This window comes from Leopardus geoffroyi, chromosome E1 (assembly GCF_018350155.1).
Source record: "Leopardus geoffroyi isolate Oge1 chromosome E1, O.geoffroyi_Oge1_pat1.0, whole genome shotgun sequence".
NCBI classification, from domain to species: domain Eukaryota; kingdom Metazoa; phylum Chordata; class Mammalia; order Carnivora; family Felidae; genus Leopardus; species Leopardus geoffroyi.
In genome coordinates this window covers 34,779,725-34,799,808 of record NC_059330.1, presented here as the reverse complement: position 1 = coordinate 34,799,808, position 20,084 = coordinate 34,779,725, and the positions used below count along the sequence as shown (strand labels likewise).

Below are 20,084 nucleotides of genomic sequence, written 5' to 3'. Positions count from 1 at the left end.
CCACCCTCCCTGCTCCAGTCCATCTCTCTGTTCGCCTCTTCAGAGGCCTGGTCTGGCGCCGGCTGTCTCCGGACCAGCCTGAGGCCTCTGGGGCAGGACAGCTTGGCTTTTTCCACCCTCCGCCTCCCCCAGCACCTCCAGCCTCCTAGGACACTCTGCTCCATTGTCTGGCCAGCTGCTCCATAGTCTGATGTCACCCCCTGGACAGTGGGGCCAGAGAGCAGGGACCAGGGGCGGAACCTGACGAAGAAAAGGGAGAACAAACACACAGCCACATGGTGATTTCCTTGGGGGAGGGGGGGGACGCGGGGGTGGGGGGAGAACACGTGGTCGCCAACGGTCCTGTTGTAACAGCAGCACCGAGCGGGCGCTCAGACACCGTTTCTTGTTGCCTCCGCCACAACCGTACAGGACAGAACCCTGTTCTGCGGGCGGGAAAACTGAGGCTGGAGGGGGCCCGAGACTTGTCCACAGTCGCCCAGCCGCTACGTGGCAGAGTCAGGACTCGAATGTAGGCCATCTGCTTCTCGCAGTGTAGGACACGCACCCAGCGCGTCGGCCACACGCACACGCACACAGACGGCCCGCTCTTACGACGTGCCACGTGCCACGGTACTTCTATCACACACCTAAGCAGTCGTGGCCGGCATTCCTGAGCGAGACATCGGCCTTGCGCCTACTCGTCCTCCGAGACTCAGCTCCGCTGTCCCCCTTGGCGCTTGCACCATCCAGGCCAGAAGCACCGCTTGGGGGCCCCCCGAGGCTCGCAGGGGGGGCACTCAGCACCCAGGGCTCGCCAGGGATTTGCTGGATGAACAAAGGGTCCCGGGGCCAAGGGCCACGAGGTGCACCAGAAGGCTCCAGGGCTGGGAAGGGGCTTCTCTGGGGTCTTCCCTGCTTTTTCCCAACTCCACTTCCCGATACCACTGCCTCCTTCCCCTCCTTTTCCTCCCTCTCCTCTCCCTCTTCTTCCTTCTCTTCCTCTTTCCCCTCCCTCTCCTCCTCCTCCCCCTCCCCTTCCTCCTCCTCCTTCCACCGCCTCAAGGAGGCTGAAGTCTCTCTCCTGCTCTGGGAATGTGTGATTAATATAGGCAGGATGGGTGGTAGGGTTCCTGGGTCCTATTCTTGGCTGTGGCCTCATTCTGGAATGTGCCCTGAGGTCAAGTGACACTCATCTCTTGGGCTGAGGAAGGAAGAATAACCCTCCAGCTGGCATTCTCCAGAGGGAGAGGGAAGGGCAGGCAGGTGGGCAGGCCCACCACCCCTCTCCTTCCCGCCTCTCTGGCTCCTGAGCTCTTCAGCATTTCTATTTCAGGGTTGAGTAGGAATCTCTGTGCCCACATCCCAGATTACCCCAGGACAGGACTATTGGCATCGCGGTCTCCCGCAACACCCTGGCCACCCTCAACCCCACTCAGGTGAAGGGAAGACAGGACTCAGCTCCAACATCTCCTAGACCGGACCCTCCTGGGGGTGGGACCTCTTTCCAGCACGTCTGTCGGGGCGGGGGGGGGGGGGGGGGGGGGAGGGTGTGCTTGGTTGTTCCCTGCTCTTCTCAAGTCTTAATGTTACCAGAGACTTGACAGGATGTGAAGATGTACCCATCCTGATCATTCGTTTGCGGTCTTGGTGTGAAGGATGCACCCCGTTCTGTCTGAAGATGGGAACTGTTTTGTCTCCTTTCTGTGTGGGCAGCCAGGAAACAGAGGGGACTGGGGCATTGGCAGGGACCCTCAGCAAGAGAGAAGCACAGCCCCCCAAAAGAGGGAAGGGACACTTAACTGATGACAGCTCGGATCAGGCACTTTATTGGTTTTTTTTTTTTTTTTTTTTAGTTTATTTATTTTGGGGGGGGGTGTGAGTGGGGGAGGGGCAGAGAGAGAGAGAGAGAGAGAGAGAGAGACTCTAGGTTGTGCGGTTGGGGACCAGCAAGCAGACACAGAACGTAGTAATGTAGTCGAGGTGGGAACCTCTGGGACATTCACGGAGGCTCTAAGAGTGTTTCTCCAGCCTTCGTTCCTGGCCTCGACACCTCAGAGCAGGGAGCTGAGCTCTTACTGACTTCCTGTTTCAAGCACTATTCCACATCTCAATGCACCACAGGGGCCAACAGAATCAAAGGGGAGAATAGCCCCGGAGTCTTGATGTGACCAAATAACTCAGATTCAGAGCGGTCCTTAACAATCATCGTAACCAACGGTTTCACCTTATGACCCTAATAAGAGGAGAAAGCTGGTGTTCGTGGTTGAGCGCAACACAGCTTTCGTGAGACTTGCACAGACGGTGACTCGTCCCCGCCCCAGAAGGTGGGTGCCCTTTAGCAATCAGATGCCCCTTTACCATGACTAATAGCTAACAGCACCTAATATGTGCTCATACAGTATCTCCTTGAATGTTCACAACCCTGTGAGGTGGTTATTACTTACCACGATTTCGGAGACGATGACGTTGGGGGTCAGAGAGATTGAATAGATTGCTCACGGCCCCCTGGCCAGGCAAGGAACCAAGCCTAGGTCGGTCTGGGAGACTCCAGAGCCCGTGCATTCAACCACATGTACAACATCTTCCACCACAGAAGAGTGAAATATGGTCTGCTCTCGCTTTTGCCTCCTCTCTCCTCCCCGCGAATCCAAAATTAAGTTTCACTGCCTAGGATTCTCATGAAAATGCATGTTTTGAGGCCAGCTGACCTCCCCTAAGAAGGCTGAGCACAAGCCCTCGAGGCTAAGCCACAGGAAGAGAGAGAGTGGGGGCGAGGGAAGATGGGGGGGGGTCAAGCCCCACCTCACAGAAGAGTGGAGAGAGTTCAGGTTGTTCCCTATGCTTAATGCTCTATAGATCTCACACAATCTTCACAAGAACCAGAACAAGTGGGACTTTTCAGAGAGGAAATCTGGGGCTGCGTAGCTTTAAGAGGGTGAGTTCAAGGGTGAGTTTGGGATTCAGTTCAAAGCCCTACTCCAAAGCCCATATTCTTTCTGGTACAGGGTTACTGGGAATAATTTTATTTGGAGGCTTAATGAGGCCCCTAGAACATTCGTACTTAGCTCTTATAGCAGTTACCAAGGATCCCGTAGGGAAAACTGTGCGGCCTTAGAGCTCCAACCCTGCTGGGGAAGGTGGGCTGAGGCATGGATGAGACGCTGGGGTTTCCTGTTCTAAATCCAGATGCATGCTTCTTTCAGAGCAGTGATGCTCTCTCAACAGGCGCCGGTCCCATGAAGGGGCTTGGCCAGCTTGTGGCGGTATTTTCAGAGGATGACGGAGTAGCTCAGCTACAAAGGAAACTTAGGGGAGCCTAGGGAAGGGCATTGGCTAGGGAGAGTGACCCAGGAGAAAAGTTACTTGAGGCTGTTAATTTCTGGCTTAGATATTTATTAAGCTTTTCCTCCAAAGCCTCATTCTTTGATTTAAGCTCAACCTGGAAGATAACTGTAGGCATCCAAAAAGCCAAACTGGAAAATGCAACAGCTGAGCTTTGAAAAGACTTGTTCCCTTGGTTGGTAGAATATGGGGTTAGAGGACGGCAGGTGGGCGTGCCCTGGGGGTGCGTGTGCAGTGAACATACCCGTTCCACCCACACCGCTTCGGTGTGCTAGCCGGTGCTACCCGCTGGGAGCCCTGATATTTACAAAACCAGAGTTTTGTCTCTAAAGGTAAGAAAACAAATGAGATGACCCCTAGAGGGAGCTTCTAGCCTGAGGAGGTTTCCAGGGTAAGCATCTTGTAAAGATAAGAATTAGAGTCATCCCCGTGTGCAACCTACTTCCGCTCTTGGACTCCTCACCAGATCTCCCCATCCCACGCCTGGGTTTGATGAATAAAGTTCTAAACCAGCTCTCTTTCACGGTGTCTTTCTGGTCAAAACTTGTTACAATGAGGGGCACCTGGGTGGCTCTGTTGGCTGAGCGCCTCTTGATTCCAGCTCCGGTCATCATCTCACGGTGTGGGGGTTCAAGCCCCGCATCGGGCTCCGTAACCGACAGTGCGGAGCCTGTTTGGAATTCTCTCTGTCTCCCTCTATCCCTGCCCCTCCCCCATTCGTAAGCACTCTAAATACATACATACATACATACATACATACAAACTTGGAACAAGGAAAACACTTAAAATATCCAAAGTCAAAGACAGCTTCTCCTGGGAGTGATGGGCTGCCAGCCGAGCTTCCAGTTTGGATGCCCTCTGCCTTTGCGAACCCCAAGGCTTAGCACACATTCTTCCTGCTGTGGACACATCAGATGGAGGAAAAGGACCAGAACCAGGTTTTCCCTCCACCAGGGCTGGGACTTGGAGGGAGCCCATGCTTCCCCGGATGACCCATTCTTTATCACTTCATAACTCCCCTTGCAATCTAGAATCCCTCTGATGGACACGCCTCTCCTTTTTCTGTACATATTTCCACATTCTCCTGTGTATGATTATTTGGGCATGGGTGTTATCTTTTGTTAGAATGCAAGCCTCTTGAAAGGTCCTAAATGTTTATATGTATCATCACCAGTTCCTACGCCAATAGATGCTCAATAAATATATTGAGTGGATGAAACAGGTGTTGTTTGAAATGACATCTCCCTTTGCCTGAGACAATTTAGGGACCTGAGTGGACTCGGACCCCAGGGAGGCTCCTGAGTCAACCTCACTCTTTTGCTATGTAAGTACTAGAAAAGCCCGTGACTGAAGACTTCAGGGATGTGCAGCACCTCGCGTTACCTCTCAAAGAATCTGAGTACCCAGACGGTAGTAGTGATGTGGGTAAATACAACTAGCACGTGACCTTCAACTCTCACAGCCTACTCCACCGTGTTTTTGCTGATTTCCCTTTCCTTGCTGTGCCGGGCAAAGGCTGATATTCAAATGAGGTTAGGGTTGCCGAGGAAACCACCTCTTGCAGGACCATGCTGGGTACTCAGGGGGTCTTGTCACCAAGTGCATTTTAGATCATGTCCCCTAAATAATCAAGTATGGTTCTTTCATAAAGCCCTCCTATTGAGGCCAACCAAAGGAGCAGGATAGTGTAGTGGGGAAGGATCACAGACCTTGCAAACAGAATCCCACAGTTCAAATCCAATCCTGGCTCTACTGGCCATAACTGTCACCAGCTTCCTGCTTCCGTTTCTTTATCTACAAATGAGGGAAATAGCACAACCTTCAGAGGGTCCTTATGAAAGTTAGGTGAGTTAAAATGTACAAGTGCTTGGGGGCACCCGGGTGGCTCAGTCAGTTAAGCATCTGACTCGTGATTTCGGCTCAGGTCGCCATCTCACGGTTGGTGAGTTCGAGCCCCGCGATGGGCTCTGTGCTGTAACTGCGTCGAGCCTGCTTGGGGTTCTCTCTCCCTTTCTCTCTACCCCTCCCTATGCATGCTGTCTCTCTCAAAATTAATAAATTCTTTTTTTTTTCTTTTCTTTCTTTTCTTTTTTCTGGACCTCACCTTCAGGTACTGAAATAAATTCTTTTTTTTTTAGAGTACAAGTGCTTAGGACAATATCTAGCATGTAGTAAATCTGATAAAGTGTTGGCTATTATTACTGAGATTCTGACTTTGGTTATTCCCTCTGGACTCCCTAAGAGTCCAAATAATGCCCAAATCATCATCACCAGATAAGCAGCATGCAAGGTGCAGGCACAGCTACCTACCCTCCCTCAAAGTCTGGAAGAACACAATAGCCATCAGGAAAGTGTGATGTGCCCACACCAGGTGTAGTTGTCTTGGGTCCCCGAAATTCTGCAAAGCCTCCACTAAGGGGAACTGATCTCCAGGACAAGTCCCAAGGCCATGTGTCCAGAGGCGTCCTCTTTCACTGTTCTCTCACCTTTCCCAGATCCTGCAGGAAGGGCAGACAGAGGAGATACACCCTAGCCACCTTCCTACCGGCTGCCAGACCCTTCCCCTCTGGCAGAGGCTCCTGGGGAGGTAAGGTCTTACCTCCATCTCTCTATTCCTTTTACGCAGAATCTGAAAAGTTCTTTGAACAGTTGTGGCTCAGATAATAAGTCTCCTTCCCAAAAAACATCTCTTCCTAAAGTACTAAATAAATAAATAGATACATAGATACATAGATAGATAGATAGATAGATAGATAAAGTTTCCTTCGTATCTTCCAATCTGTTGTAGGTTTCAGGAAGATGACATTCCCTAGGTGAGCTTCTGAAAACTGGGTGGTTCTTAAAGTCCTAAGTTAAAGGGCCTCAGGTGACACCTTAGTTTCTAGAAATGCCGCCCAGGGACCACAGCTGTCTTAAGCACTGGATTGAAGTGGTTTGGAAATCCCATCATGTTTCCTAGAAATAGAAAGGAGTTAGCAGAAAGTCGGTCCCCAGGACTCTACCGAACTCTACCTTGACAGGTAGTTTACAAAACAAAGAGTGTCCTTTTTGGGAAAAGAGCTCTGGGGGTCAGTAGGCAGACCTGGATAATCTGAGTGAAAAAAGATGGGGCGCCTGGATGGCTTAGCCGGTCAAGCGTCCAACTTTGGCGCAAATCATGATTTCGCGGTTTGGGAGTTCAAGCCCTGCCTGCGTCAGACTCTGTGCTGACAGCTCAGAGCCTGGAGCCTGCTTTGGATTCTATGTCTCCCTCTCCCTCTGCCCCTCCCCCCTCCTCTCTCTCTCAAAAATAAATAAACATGAAAAAAAAAAAAGAAGAACAGGCACACTCATTACAAAACAGATCGAAATCCAACCTTCATCCTTACTAGCAGTGAATTGGTGGGCGGTGGAGGGGTGGCAAGGAAAAGCAGTCTGAAAGGGGTGCCTGCAGGTAGAAACAGAGGCGTGAGCCTGCATCGCAGGGCATCGGGGCTACAATGGACAATGTGATTCCATTCGTGACCTATACCGACAGGAGTATCCAGTGTTCCCTTCCATCAGTGTCCAGAAGTCATCCATGTGTAGCCATTTGCTACAAACTAAGCTAGACCGAGGCCACGTCCGTGCTTGCCACCTCTTTTTCTCCGTGCGCCCAAAGAGGCGATGGCCCCAGATTCTCCCAGCTCTCCCAACAGTGCTCAGGAAGGAAAAGGAGACTCAACAGCTCTAGGAGGGCATGCGGAGACCCAGGGTTTAAAAATAGCTGCAACCTGATGGCTGGCAAGGAAGTTTATGTTTGACTTGAACATCCAGGACCTAAAAACCACAAAAGCAATGCCTAGCTCATTCCGTAAATGTGGTCTTTCCACAATTATTCTCGAAAGACTCGAGTGTATAGACAGAAGGGATGCGACCCACACTATATGCCAAGGTTTGTCTAAAAATATTTTACACCTGTTCTCTGTTCTGCACACTGGTCATATTTTATCAGTGAAGTAAAGTACTCGTAATGCCAGGAGGAATGTGTTTTTCCTTCCAAGTCCTCCATGTTTTTCCCTTCTGGAAAGCAAACCTCCTCTTCGTTTCTACCTGCACTAAAATAAAGCTAGCACCGTTATCCGTAGGACGTATCTGCCGCCAGAACTACATTTAACTACTCCTATTCTCAAGCCAGTGTTGTTTAAATAGGAACAACCATTTCAGGACTTTTCACAACAGCACGGACCGTTTGGCTGCTCCCAAAAGAAACGTCCACTTGAATTCTGGGTTTAAATCAACTTGCTGATTGAATGAAAAACAATGCTGAAACATGGGTTTCCCTACCCGCGCCTCAAAACTAGAGACACACGCTCGGGGGTATTTATCACCAAAATATGAATCGAATCGCTTTTAGGATATTACTGTAGGATTTTTATTGAATTCTCGGTGGATGCAAATTACAGATGGGACAACAAAATGTTGATATAACAAAGATGGTTATGGTTTGCATTTACATTTCTGATTTCAGAGGTCAACAAACTGAGGGTGAAAGTCAGGACTTCGTGCCTTCTAAATACTGTAAACCCCTAAGAACACATGTTCCATTACCTCACTGACAACGTTTCATAGCGAGGGGATTAGCACCTCAGGAACTGCCTGAGGAAGTATATTGATATCATCGCACCCATTCTGCAGATGAAGAAACGGAGTCATCTGAGTCAAATAACTTAATATGCTTAAGGAAGGAATCAGACTCCATAGCCCCCAGGCATGAGCTGCCGCCTGATTAAATGTTTTCTTCTAGGGTTTGCCCGATTGTGCGATGATCTCAAAGCTCCACTTACGGATTATGTATAAAGCAAGTCTTCTAAAATATAAATCTTGAACCTCAAATATTGAGAAATATTTAGTAGAGGTTTACTACTTCACATTCCACTAATAACACGACTTTTAGCCCAAGCTAAGCCTCCGAAAGCCCAGCCAGGGGTTCAGCAATCCTTAGTCCATCAAATTCTAACTCGAGGGGCGCCTGGGTGGCGCAGTCGGTTAAGCGGCCGACTTCAGCCAGGTCACGATCTCGCGGTCCGGGAGTTCGAGCCCCGCGTCGGGCTCTGGGCTGATGGCTCGGAGCCTGGAGCCTGTTTCCGATTCTGTGTCTCCCTCTCTCTCTGCCCCTCCCCCGTTCATGCTCTGTCTCTCTCTGTACCAAAAATAAATAAAAACATTGAAAAAAAAAAAAAATTCTAACTCGAAATCCTAAAAATTGGCACTCAGCCTAACGAAATTTAGTCCATATAGAAACTACTGAAATTCTTTTCAGCCATTTTAAAAACAGGTTTTCCTGGGGCTCCTGGGTGGCTCAGTCGGTTGAGTGTCCAAATTCAGCTCAGGTCATGATCTCACAGTTTGTGAGTTCGAGCCCCACGTCGGGCTCTGTGCTGGCAACTCAGAGCCTGGAGCCTGCTTTGGATTCTGGGTCTCCCTCTCTCTACCCCTCCCCCACTCATGCTCTGCCTCTCTCTCTCTCAAAAATAAACATTAAAAAATTTTTTAATGGGTTTTTCTGTTTATTGTGCAGTTTAAACATGTTCCAAACTCATAACAACACTAATGGGAATGCAAGTTCATCCATAACAGCTTATGCTTTTAAAGCGCAACTTTTTACAAATGCTTGTGTCGAGGGCTGACTTTCAATAGATTGCATTGAGGGAGCTGCTCTGCTGTGTCCGAAACCCTAACTCAGAAGCCGGTCATCTAACAATGGTTTAGCACTAGGTTCCCCACGAACCTAGTGCGTTGTGTTAGGAGCCAGGGAGGGGCCCCCATCCCTAAAATGTAATTTTATAACCCTAAGTGTATTTTGATTTTTTTTTCAAGGGAGGCTTTCAGAACCAGTTTGGAATAAGAGGTCATTTGGTTTCCTTAGTGTTTTAAAATTAAGGGCAAAAAGACCATTTACCACAACGTCTATACATACAGAAGTCACGGATGTCCAAGTGATTTAGAAGAAAATCACAGGTCCTAGAAACACATTGTTGAAGACAAGAGCAAGGTGAGGAATGTGTGAGAAAAGAGCTGCAGGAGGTCAACAATTATAATTCTACTTAGAAGTAATGGGGCCACGAAGTCTACTGTCTTAGTCTGAGAGTATCATCCAGTGGCTCTAAAATGAGAGAAGCAACTTACATTATCGAATTAAGATCAACGAAAGCACTGACTTAATGACTTCTAAAAACATTTCCAGATAGCCTGTAATCATAGTTTATGGCCACCGGAAGTATCATGTGTATCTCCCCCAATACATCATCAAGACTTCTGAGCATGGTCAAGAACCTTCCATTAGACTCTTCTCATTAACGCCCTTGTAGGGATTCTACCAGCCATGTGGCTAATACATCAAAAATAGTCTTATTCCTCTAACGTCAGGTCTTAAGAACAACTAATCCCAGGGAACAAAGCATCAAGTTGAAGAGCCTAAATTCTGGAACTTCACGGAGTTTGAATTCCAAGCCTGCCACTTATTGGCCCCACAATCGTGGGCGAGTTGAACGGTCTCAGCCCCGCTTCTGTGAACTGCTTCAGAACTGTGCATGGCATGTAGTCAGTGCTCTATGAGCATTTGTTACTCAAATGATTTAAAAGGTTTTTTTAAATGGCTTTAACAGAAGTGTTGTACTGATGTTCCAGGTATATGCACAGATACTGATCCAAGGTTCGTTAAACATGAAGAAAGTGTCTTCCTAAGGTAACACACCAAAAAACTGAAGACCTTGGATCTTAAGTGGCTTCCCGGGCCAAATCAATTAAGCATCAACTGATTGGCATAGTGAACACTATCAACAGTTTTATTCAGCAATGGCGATTTTACATACTTGTCTTCTAATAAGGCTGTTTTCCGCTTACCTGATCTTGCCCTAGTGTTATTATCCTTCTGATAACAGCATGCATTGTAGCCAAGCAAAGATGCATTTGTACTCTACCATACCTATGCTATTTTCCGTGTAGGGAAAGGGTATGGGAGATCTCCAACCAGCATTTTACCTCATTAGCTTGACTATGTCCAACTAGAGATACTTTTTTCTGTATGTTACAGTGACTTATTTTTTTTTTTAAGTTTATTTAGACAGAGCGCGCACACATGCAGAGAGAGAGAGGGAGAGAGAGAATCCCAAGCAGGTTCTGTGCTGTCAGCACAGAGCCTAAGGACGCAGGGCTCGAACTCACAAACTGAGAGATCACGACCTGAGCCAAAGCCAAGAGTTGGATGCTTCATCGACTGAGACACCCCTATTTTTTTAAGTTTATTTCTTTGAGATGGGGGGAGGGGTAGAGAGAGAGAGAGAGAGAATCCCAATCCCAAGCAGGGTCCGTGCTGTCAGGGTGAGCCCAAAGTGGGACTCGATCTCATGAACAGTGAGATCTGACCTGAGCAGAGAGCAAGAGTCGGGCACTCAACTGACTGAGCCACCCAGGCACCCCTACAGTGACTTGTTTTAAAATAACCTACCAGGGGCGCCTGGGTGGCGCAGTCGGTTAAGCGTCCGACTTCAGCCAGGTCACGATCTCGCGGTCCGTGAGTTCGAGCCCCGCGTCGGGCTCTGGGCTGATGGCTCAGAGCCTGGAGCCTGTTTCCGATTCTGTGTCTCCCTCTCTCGCTGCCCCTCCCCCGTTCATGCTCTGTCTCTCTCTGTCCCAAAAATAAATAAACGTTGAAAAATAAAATAAAATAAAATCTCCCTTTAAAAAAAAAAATAAAAAATAAAATAAAATAACCTACCTCCTAAACATTTGTGCGAATCTCTCAATTAAAATGCCTGTACATAAGACAGCTATATGAGAATGAAATTAACACAAACACACATTGGAACATTTTACACTTAGGGCACCTTTAGTTTCACCTTCAAAAGCTAAGAAGTTAACCACAGTAAATAAAGATTGTCATTATCTTTAAGGAGGCGTTTTTGTTGTTGTTGTTGTTGTTGTTGTTGTTTTTTAAGGAGGCATTTTGACTGAAGGTCTACATTTGCCATCTAACACAGGCTTAAAGCTATTCAAAGGAGATTTAACAATACACCTGATTTTAGAAAAGACAGGCAGTAAGGAATATTCTAAACCCAAAGAGCTACTTTTTGGTATCATCTTATTCAATCATCAATGAGCTATGCAATCTGTAAGACAGTATTTTGGACACCAAGAACGGGCCATTCAGAGGCTGCTATACCGACAGTATCCATAGTTATAGAAGTAAAAACCATGAGAAAGACCTATTAAGATAATTAACTCATCAGAAGTGCCTGGCTGGCTTAGTGGTAGATCCTGAGACTCTTGATCTCAGGGTTTGTAAGTTCAAGTCCCACGCTCTGGGTATAGAGATGAAAAATAAAATCTTAAAAAAAAAATTAACTCATCAAATCGTCAACTAAAACATTTCCCACAAAGGGTCAAGAGTGGGACAGCAGAATGGGGAGAAAAAGATTTGGGACCAAGATGTTAAGTAAGCTTTTCTAAGGCTTTATAAGGTATGCTAGACAAAAGTACATTTAAAAAAAAAAAAATTTACTGTTGAGAGAGAGAGAGAATGCAAGCAGCAGACGTGCAGAGAGAGAGGTGGACAGAGAATCCGAAGTGGGCTCCATGCTGATAGCAGAGAGCGGGGCTTAAACTCACCAACTGTGAGATCATGACCTGAGCCAAAGTCAGACACTCAACCAATTGAGCCACTCAGTGCCCCTGACAAAAGTACCTTTTGAAACATTTCCATTCCTGAGGATGCCCGTCTGGCTCAGTTAGTGGAGCACGTGACTCCTGATCTTGGGGTTGAATTTGAGCCCCATGTTGGGTGTAGAAATTACTTAACAATAAAATCTTAAAAAGAAAAATTTCCATTCCATGGCTAAAGTCAAAACCACAAGAAACAAGTGTTGGCAAGGATGTGGAGAAAGAGGAACCCTTCACACACTCTTGGTGGGAATGCAAACTGGTGCAGCCGCTCTGGAAAACAGTATGGAGGTGCCTCAAAAAGTTAAAAATAGAACTACCCTATGACCCAGCAATTGCATTACTAGGTATTTATCCAAAGAATACAAAAATACCAAGTCAAAGGGACAGATACATGCACCTTGATGTTTATAACAGTCAAATTATGGAAACAGCTCAAGTGTTCATTCGTTGATAAATGGATAAAGATGTGGTATATGTCTATATATATATATATATATATATGTATATATATATATATATACACAAATATTATTCAGCCCTAAAAATGAAATCTTGCCATTTGCCACGTCATGGATGGAGATAGAGAGTATAATGCTAGGGGAAAGAAATCAGAGAAAGACAAAGATTCTACTCATACGTAGAATTTAATAAGCAAAACAAATAAGGGGGAAAAAAGAGACAAACTAAGAACCAGACTCTTAACCACAGAGAGCAAACTGATGGTTACCGGGGGGGGGGGAGGTGGGTGGGAGGATGGGTGAAACAGGTGATGGGGACTAAGGAGTGCGTTTGTTGTGATGAGCACTAGGTGATGTATGGAAGTGTTGAATCACCATATCGTATACCTGAAAGTAGTATTGTACTGTATGTTAACTGGAATTAAAATAAACATTTAAAACATACTTCCATTCCTAATGAGCAAAAAGGGCATGAAAACAGTGCCTCTGTTCATTCTTTAAAAAAAAAAAAAAAAAAAAAAAAAAAAAAAAACGCCTTCAAGGACACCAAGCTCAAATTGATTTTTCTGAAGCCAAACAAGACCGACATATGGACCAGTATGAAATTTCTCTAGGATCTTTTGGCAATACACACATCCATAAGATGTGGGAGATATTCATATTTACATTAAGCTCAATTACTTAGAATCTGATTGTACGTATTAGTGTCCCAGATCGTTACCAATTCTATGTATATCTAGTGTCCCGCTGCCTTCTGATGGTCAGAAGTATGTTAAAACTGGAGTCTTTATTTGTTAAAAAAAAAAAAAAAAAAAAAAAAAAAGATTTGTAAAACATTTATTCTGGTAAGCCTAGAACCTCACCCAAAAGTCTCTAGCAGATACTAGAACTTAAAACCATTAGTGAGTGTTCTTATAGCTATTCAAAGTTGGGGATCACAAAAGCACATAATTGATGGTGCCGGCAGCCTGGATCTCCCGGTTCCACTCACTATCCCAGTACCTCTTCATAGCCTCATTCTGTCCACTCAAGGACAAAGGCCTCACCATGGAGCAGACAGCTCGGCTCGGTGATGCCTAGTGCTTGTTTTTTAAAACTTTTTATTGCTCTAAACTGCATGGGTAACAGACAAAAGGCTTTTTGTACATTGGTGTCCAAAAAAACTCATTTAAGACCAAATCTATTTCACCAGGAACCCAGACAGTGTTGGTTCCTACTATATGTACAAAGTTTTCCTCCAATTCAAGGCAAATTTCTCACCGATACGATGTCAACACACTATCAATGGACATTTAAACAGTGAAATGACTTATTTTACTTCAAAAATAGCGTCTCTCTCTTCTGACTCCTCACTTTTTAAGAACCCCCTTCCCAAGCCACTACGATTTGATGTATTACAGGTGAGTAATCTTTGAACCTCCCCTCTACTTCCAAAGCAGCAGATTGGCTATCCAAGTGTATTGAAAAAAAAAAAAAAAAGGTAAACTTTCTGGGAAAATGCACATGGAATACTAACATCGAGCAACCTGTCCAATCTTCAGATTTTGATCATATATTCTCCAGCTAAATATGACTGAACTTTAAGTGTGAGAATTAGTAAACACACCTAATCTTCTTAGTTAGGTCAGCTGTTTTGTCCAAGCAAGGTTTCTGAGTTATTCATCTCCCGTGCAGAAACAGAAAACCGATCCAATGACCTCCCCCTATACATTTCAAATAAATCCTCTCAGGTTACCAGTGAATTTCATTTTATCATGTGACTCTCTTACATGTCAGCAAGACACACTCTAAAACTTGCTGTAAAATAGGGTTGACTAGCCATAGCATAACCATCCCTATCACAGGGAGACAGGTGTGGGCTGAAGAAAGCTGCAAATGAATGAATGAATGAATGAATGAATAAAATCATCCCAAGCACTGGCCAGGCAACAGCTTCAAAATAAAGACCACAAGAAGTGCTTTTTAATTTTAAAGAATTTTAATACAAACTTAATATAAACTATTTCAGTCCCTCTTAACATGTAAGACACTGACTCAAAATACTTTTATACCGTTTTTTTCAAGTATTGCACAATATAGGTACAAAATTAATATTTACGATTACATTTCTTCCATAATATATAGCAAAAATCTTTAAACCTTTAACAGAAAATACATTTTTTTTTTGAAAAAGCAAATATTCGTACATTTTAATTCCACCACGAAAGGAATATCCTGTACACAATTTTTAGAATAGTTGATGTCTTTAAGATGGATATTTTACAATTTCAGTAAAAAAAATACAACATGAAGCTGCTGCTGTCACAGATCACTGTAGTAAAAAGATATAAATGCAATACCATGTCGTAGAAACAATATATATATCCTCTGATATTTTACAAACTTTGTACTAAATTAAATTATACAATTAGAAAAGACCAATAAACCCACTTATTAGTGCCAATTTTTTATAAAAAAAAAATCAGCCATGTCCTTGCTATATCTTAAATACTGTAAGAGGCCATATCTGAGAGTATACTTTAAAATATACAGTCAGTATAAAATAACTTTGTGCTTGGTTGGCAAATGAAAAATGATGCATGTTTTATTTTTGTAACCAAGCCTGAATGTATCCTTACTATAAGCTTTAAAAAAAAAAAAAAAAAAAAAAAAAATCTCAAGGAGGTGAAAAAAAAAAATCCCCCTTGGGCCCGTGCATTTCAACTCGTACGATACATTTTTTCTTTTTCTAGTTAGCCATGACAGGCTGGAATTGCTGGTTAGAATACTGCATGTTATTTAGGCTAAAATTCAAGCCGTCGACAAAAGACTTCTCGTTGAGGCCTCCATAGGCCGCAAACACATCAAAGGCATTACTGTACTGGAGAGGACTGAGGTTAAGGGGGCTGTCACCTGGGAACATTCCATTGGTACTACTACCTTGACCCTGCATGTTAGGAAAAATAAATTCCTTGGCATTAGGAGAGAGAGCAGAGGCTTTCTGCTGTTGCTGCTGCTGCTGCGGCGGCGGTGGGGGCGGCGGTGGCTGGGACGGCTGCTGTTGTTGCTGCGGCTGCTGTTGGCTACCCAGGCCAAGCCCGTACAGAGAGTGCATTGAGGAAGAGACGGCCTTCTGCTTCAAGAGGTCGTTCACATTCAAGCCGAGGTTGATAGGAGAAGTACGTGCAACCTTGTTGCTGCGGCCGCTATTCTTCATTTTGGTAGAGCCGAACTTGGTGGCAGCAAAAGTGGCAGTGGTGAAGGTTAAAGGCTGAGTGGACCGGGGCATGAAGGTAGGGCTTACAGCAGCAGAGTGACCAAAGGGAGGCGACGGAGAGCTGGACACTGATGAGGCTGGGTCACTGATGGGCATAAAAACCTGGGCCTCTGGGTTAAAGCTGTTTTTGATCTCCTTATCCAACTCACATCCATTTTCATTGTTATCATCCACATAAAGCACCTTCACTGGTCCCTTTTCACCAATTTGGTAGGACACTTCAAACGGGTCGATCCAAACACTAAGATCCTGTGGCAGATTGCCACGAACATCATCAATGTCCAAACCACTCTCTTTGGATGCTTGTTCAATCACTGGGTCCACTTTCTCCCCTATGTGTATACATCTAAACCCTGATCCTTTGTATGGCTTTTCAGGATACCAGTGCCCTTCGTATTTCTTCTTAAGAAGTCTTTCAAGCTCTTCGCCAAAAATGTTGACACGTCTCCTGGGAAGCTTATTGTACAAATATGAGATAATAAAATTTAGTGCTACTTGGATTTCAAGCTGCATAGCTGCTATGCCACAAAGTGAGCTCTGTGTTTCAACTCCCCCCTACACACACACACACACAAGTGTTCAGTTTGTGGCAGAGAAACAAATTCTCATTCAGAGTGCTGGTATTCTGTAGGTTATCCTTCACCTTGAGTGGTCTTGCTCCTTAAAGAAAAAACAAAACAAAACAAAAACAAACATGTCCAAATAAGATAAATCTCAGTCCCACAACCTCTTCTACCCCCAGAGTAATGTTACTTTAGAAAAAGTTTAATAGGCTAGCAAGTCAGAAAAATATAAATAGCACAAAATAAAGGAACGTACAATAGAAAACTGTTTATTGAAGTTCAAAATCTCATGGGAAAACTTAGGATTTACACTTAAAACAAAATTTTCAACCCTATTACTTTTTTTTTTCTTTTCCTGAATACAGTTCTTAAAAACAGTATCTCTCTAGCGCATGTAGCGTATTTCTTCCCTCAATTCTCACAAGATTATTTATTGGAAACTCTACTCCAGACACCCGTCCACCCACCTCCACACACATATACACCAGTTTTAGAAAGTCATCATATTCCTATTCACCAATTTAGAAGTGAATTTTATATTTCAATTCATTCTGGATTTATGCTGCTTCAATCTGCTGTATCGTTAAACATTTAGACATTTGAGGAGTTAGGGAAATTATTTTGATTCCCAAAGTACATGATGCTAAAATTAAAAATACTAAATACTAAATGAATTGCCAACCTTGTGAACGATAATTATGAAACAAATTATCCCATATAGCTACCCTCTTGAATACTAAGGGCATACACTGTAATAATCGAGGTTCTCTGTGCCTTTTCTTTTCAATGTATATTTTTCTAAGTCTGAAAATTTCTCTTTAGCAGCAAGTGCAACAAAAGCAATAATTAATTTCAACACTCTATTGATTATTCTCTTTAAAGGGGAGGGCTTCTGAGTTTTATTCTGATTTTCAAAACCACCTCCCTCCTTCACGATAAGAGACTAAGAACAGCCGGGGAGGCTGGTACGATAAGGTCGACCTTTAAACGTTTGCTGGATCAGCACTGGGTGGGGAGAAGAAAAGATCAAGGGCAAACAGAAGATATTTGCAAAAGGAATCTATTCGTACACTGAGGCTGATTTAAAAGGGCATTTAAAACTCAAGTTGGTATTAATCCGTCTGTTCCATGTTCCATATTCGTGATGACAAAGGGAAAGGATCCCCGGCGGCCCACAAACTACACTCTGCAAGCCCAAAGCCGGAGTGCCGGCGAAGGCAGCTGATTAAGCCAAATTGCTTGAAGGTGCAGCCGAGCGAAATTCAGGCTCCGCGGAAGGTAGTTTTAAAGCAACGCCTTAAGACAGGAGTGTGAAGAATTACATAAACAGCCAGTTGGGTCTCATTAGATTTCAGCTCACAGCCCTCGGAGCCCAAGCGCTGGAGCAGCAGCAAGCAGCAGCAAGCAGCAGCAGCAGCAGCAGCAGCAGCAGGAGGAAGAGGAGGAGGAGGAGGAGGAGGAGGAGGAGGAGGAAGGGAGGAGGAGGAGGAGAGTACAAGTCTCCTCCGAAAAGGAGGAGGAGGGAGGCCACGAGAAATGGCAAAGCAACCACTCGGGGCCGGGCACCCGGCAGGTCGGGGCGCCGGCCGCTCCGGGTCAGCCGCTCCCCTCCCCCCGCCGTAACCTGACCCGCCGCTCCCGCCCCCCGCCCCCCGCCCGAGGCTCCTGGGACCCGGCCAGAGCCCGGGAGCACCGGCTCCCCCGCACCATTTTCAGTCCAGGCGGCCACCGGCCCCGCGGACCCCAGCGTTCCCCTCGAGCTCGCCGCTCCTCCGGGCGCCCCAACCCCCGATTCCCGTCAGCTCGACCCGGGCAGCCCTTCCCTGCTCACCCTCCCGGCCCGAGCCGAGACCGACGCGCCGGCCGGCCCCGCCTCCGGGCCCCGGGCGCGCTGGGGCCCCTCGGAGCCGCTCCCCTCCGCGCCCGGGCCGCGACGCCGCCGTCCCCGAGGGCCCGGGGCTCGACGCCGCTGCAGCCCCTCCGCCTCCGGACCCCGCCCGCCGCCCTTCGATACTTACTGGCTGCTTCCACCACAGACCCGGCCGCTGGGCGGGGGAGAAGGGGCGGCAGGGCGGGGGCTCGGGAGGGTCGGCAGCGGCCAGCTGGCTGAATGCAAGACGGCGCCGCCGGGCGGAGGACGGGGGCCTCGGCGCGGGTCTCAGGAACTCGACCCTTGTGGCTCGGGGTGGCGGGGACGGGTCAGGCGAGCGCGCTCGCTTTTCCACACAGCCCGGTGCCCGGCCCAGCGTCCCCGTAGTGCGCCCACTCTGCGCCGGGCCAGAGCTTCGCTCCTTCTGCCGCGGCGCGCGCCCCGCCTCTCGTTTTATAGTCTCCTCCCTGCCCCCATCCCCTCCCGTAGGGGTGCGCGCGCGCCCGCCTCGCGTCACACAGCTCCGGGCCGCGTAACCATTCCCCGCCCTGCGGCCCCGCACCCCAGACCCTCAGCAGCGGCTCCGCCCCTGCCCTGCCCCCCGATGCCATTGGTCAAGTCTCGCCTGCCCATGTCCTGACGGGCGGCGGAGGGCCGAGTGGACAAGGCCACACCCCTCGGGCTCCACGATGGCCAATGAACCGACGTTCTGGAGCCACTGTGGGTGGGATTAAGAGAAAGCTGGGAACGGGATTGGGGGGCAGACGTGCCAGTGAGGGCGACGGTAGTGGGTGGGGCGGCTGACGCTAAATCTGGGCGGAGAGCACCGGAGAGAAGAGGGGGGAGGGGAGCGAGGCAGGTGGCGGGGCGGCGGGGAAGAACGGGAGGAGAGCCTCGAGAAGGAGGGGACAGTTTACAAAAATGCACTACCCGAGTGGGACTGTGGCCCAGGAAAATCCCACTCGTGAACGAGCTACCAAATCGGCCTCCAGTGCACCCAGGAGAGCCTAGAGAAAGGGCGAACTGTGACAGGGACTCGTGCACCCGATTAATTGAATATTAATCACCTCAGGGGCCTAGGCCAACTGCCACCCAGAGAGTGGCAACAGCAGAACCCAAAGCTGCCGTGCCAGGCTGGGGGTGGGGAAGAGAGACCACCTGGCCACACCTCCCTCCCAGGTGACAGTTTAACTGCCTCTGCATCCCACTTCAGACCTCCCCATGCGATCTGGCAGCAACTCGGACGTGGGGTGGCTTGAGACTGTAAGAAGAATCACATTTTATTCCAAAGGTCCCAACCCAGGCCTCCGTGCCAAACTGCGTACGTATCCAAGTATATATATATATGCATGCGTGTATTCAAATGTATTTTAACATAAATACACACAATAAACACGGTGCCTTCCTGTAATGCACGTTTAAGATAATCTTCGGTTGAAATGTGAGCGGGTAAACAGGGAGCGGGGAAAGAGGGGGACTCCAGGGAGGCGGGTAAGCGCCCTTTTCACAACCTGCAGCAGAGAAATACACGAAGTTACAGTGGGAGTGGAACCGAGCGTCCCTCTCGGCTAAAAATATTACTCACAGGTAGCAACGACGCCTGATTGGCCGCACTTCTCCCTTAGCAACTAGGCGATTGGCTGTCTGGTATCCAGGAGACAGACGTCAAGCTCGCACTGGGAAAAGAGGAGAGAAAGTCTAGGCGGAGGGATGGTAGGGAGGGGGGAGAAAGAGGAGCAATGAATGAAACGCCCGGCGCTTGGCCTTCTCTCCCGGCTTTCCTCTGAGCTCAAGAAGTGCTTCCTGGAAAAACACCAGCTGGGGCTCCGCCTTCCTCTTGAAACTGTGGGGCCTGAACTCTCAACCTGCTATAAGGAAGTTAAAGCGCAACTCCCCGAGGAGTGGGGTGTCCGCGGAGCCGGCTGTGTAGA

At 47.3% G+C, this 20,084-nt stretch overlaps 1 protein-coding gene across 2 annotated transcripts; it reads right to left on the bottom strand.

Moving 5' to 3' along the window:
- Positions 1-14,420: 14,420 nt before the first annotated feature.
- On the bottom strand, positions 14,421-19,884 carry TOB1 (transducer of ERBB2, 1). Of its 2 annotated transcripts, none has more exons than XM_045488378.1 (2): positions 19,739-19,884; positions 14,421-16,380 (listed from the first exon to the last, which is right to left on the bottom strand). In XM_045488378.1, the coding sequence occupies exon 2, from the start codon at positions 16,231-16,233 to the stop codon at positions 15,193-15,195; it is 1,041 nt and encodes a 346-aa protein (XP_045344334.1). In that variant the 5' UTR covers positions 16,234-16,380; positions 19,739-19,884; the 3' UTR covers positions 14,421-15,192. The 2 variants fall into 2 exon arrangements, with proteins under 2 accessions (XP_045344334.1, XP_045344333.1); XM_045488377.1 differs by lacking the exon at positions 19,739-19,884 and adding an exon at positions 18,302-18,701.
- Between the last annotated feature and the right edge of the window lie 200 nt (positions 19,885-20,084).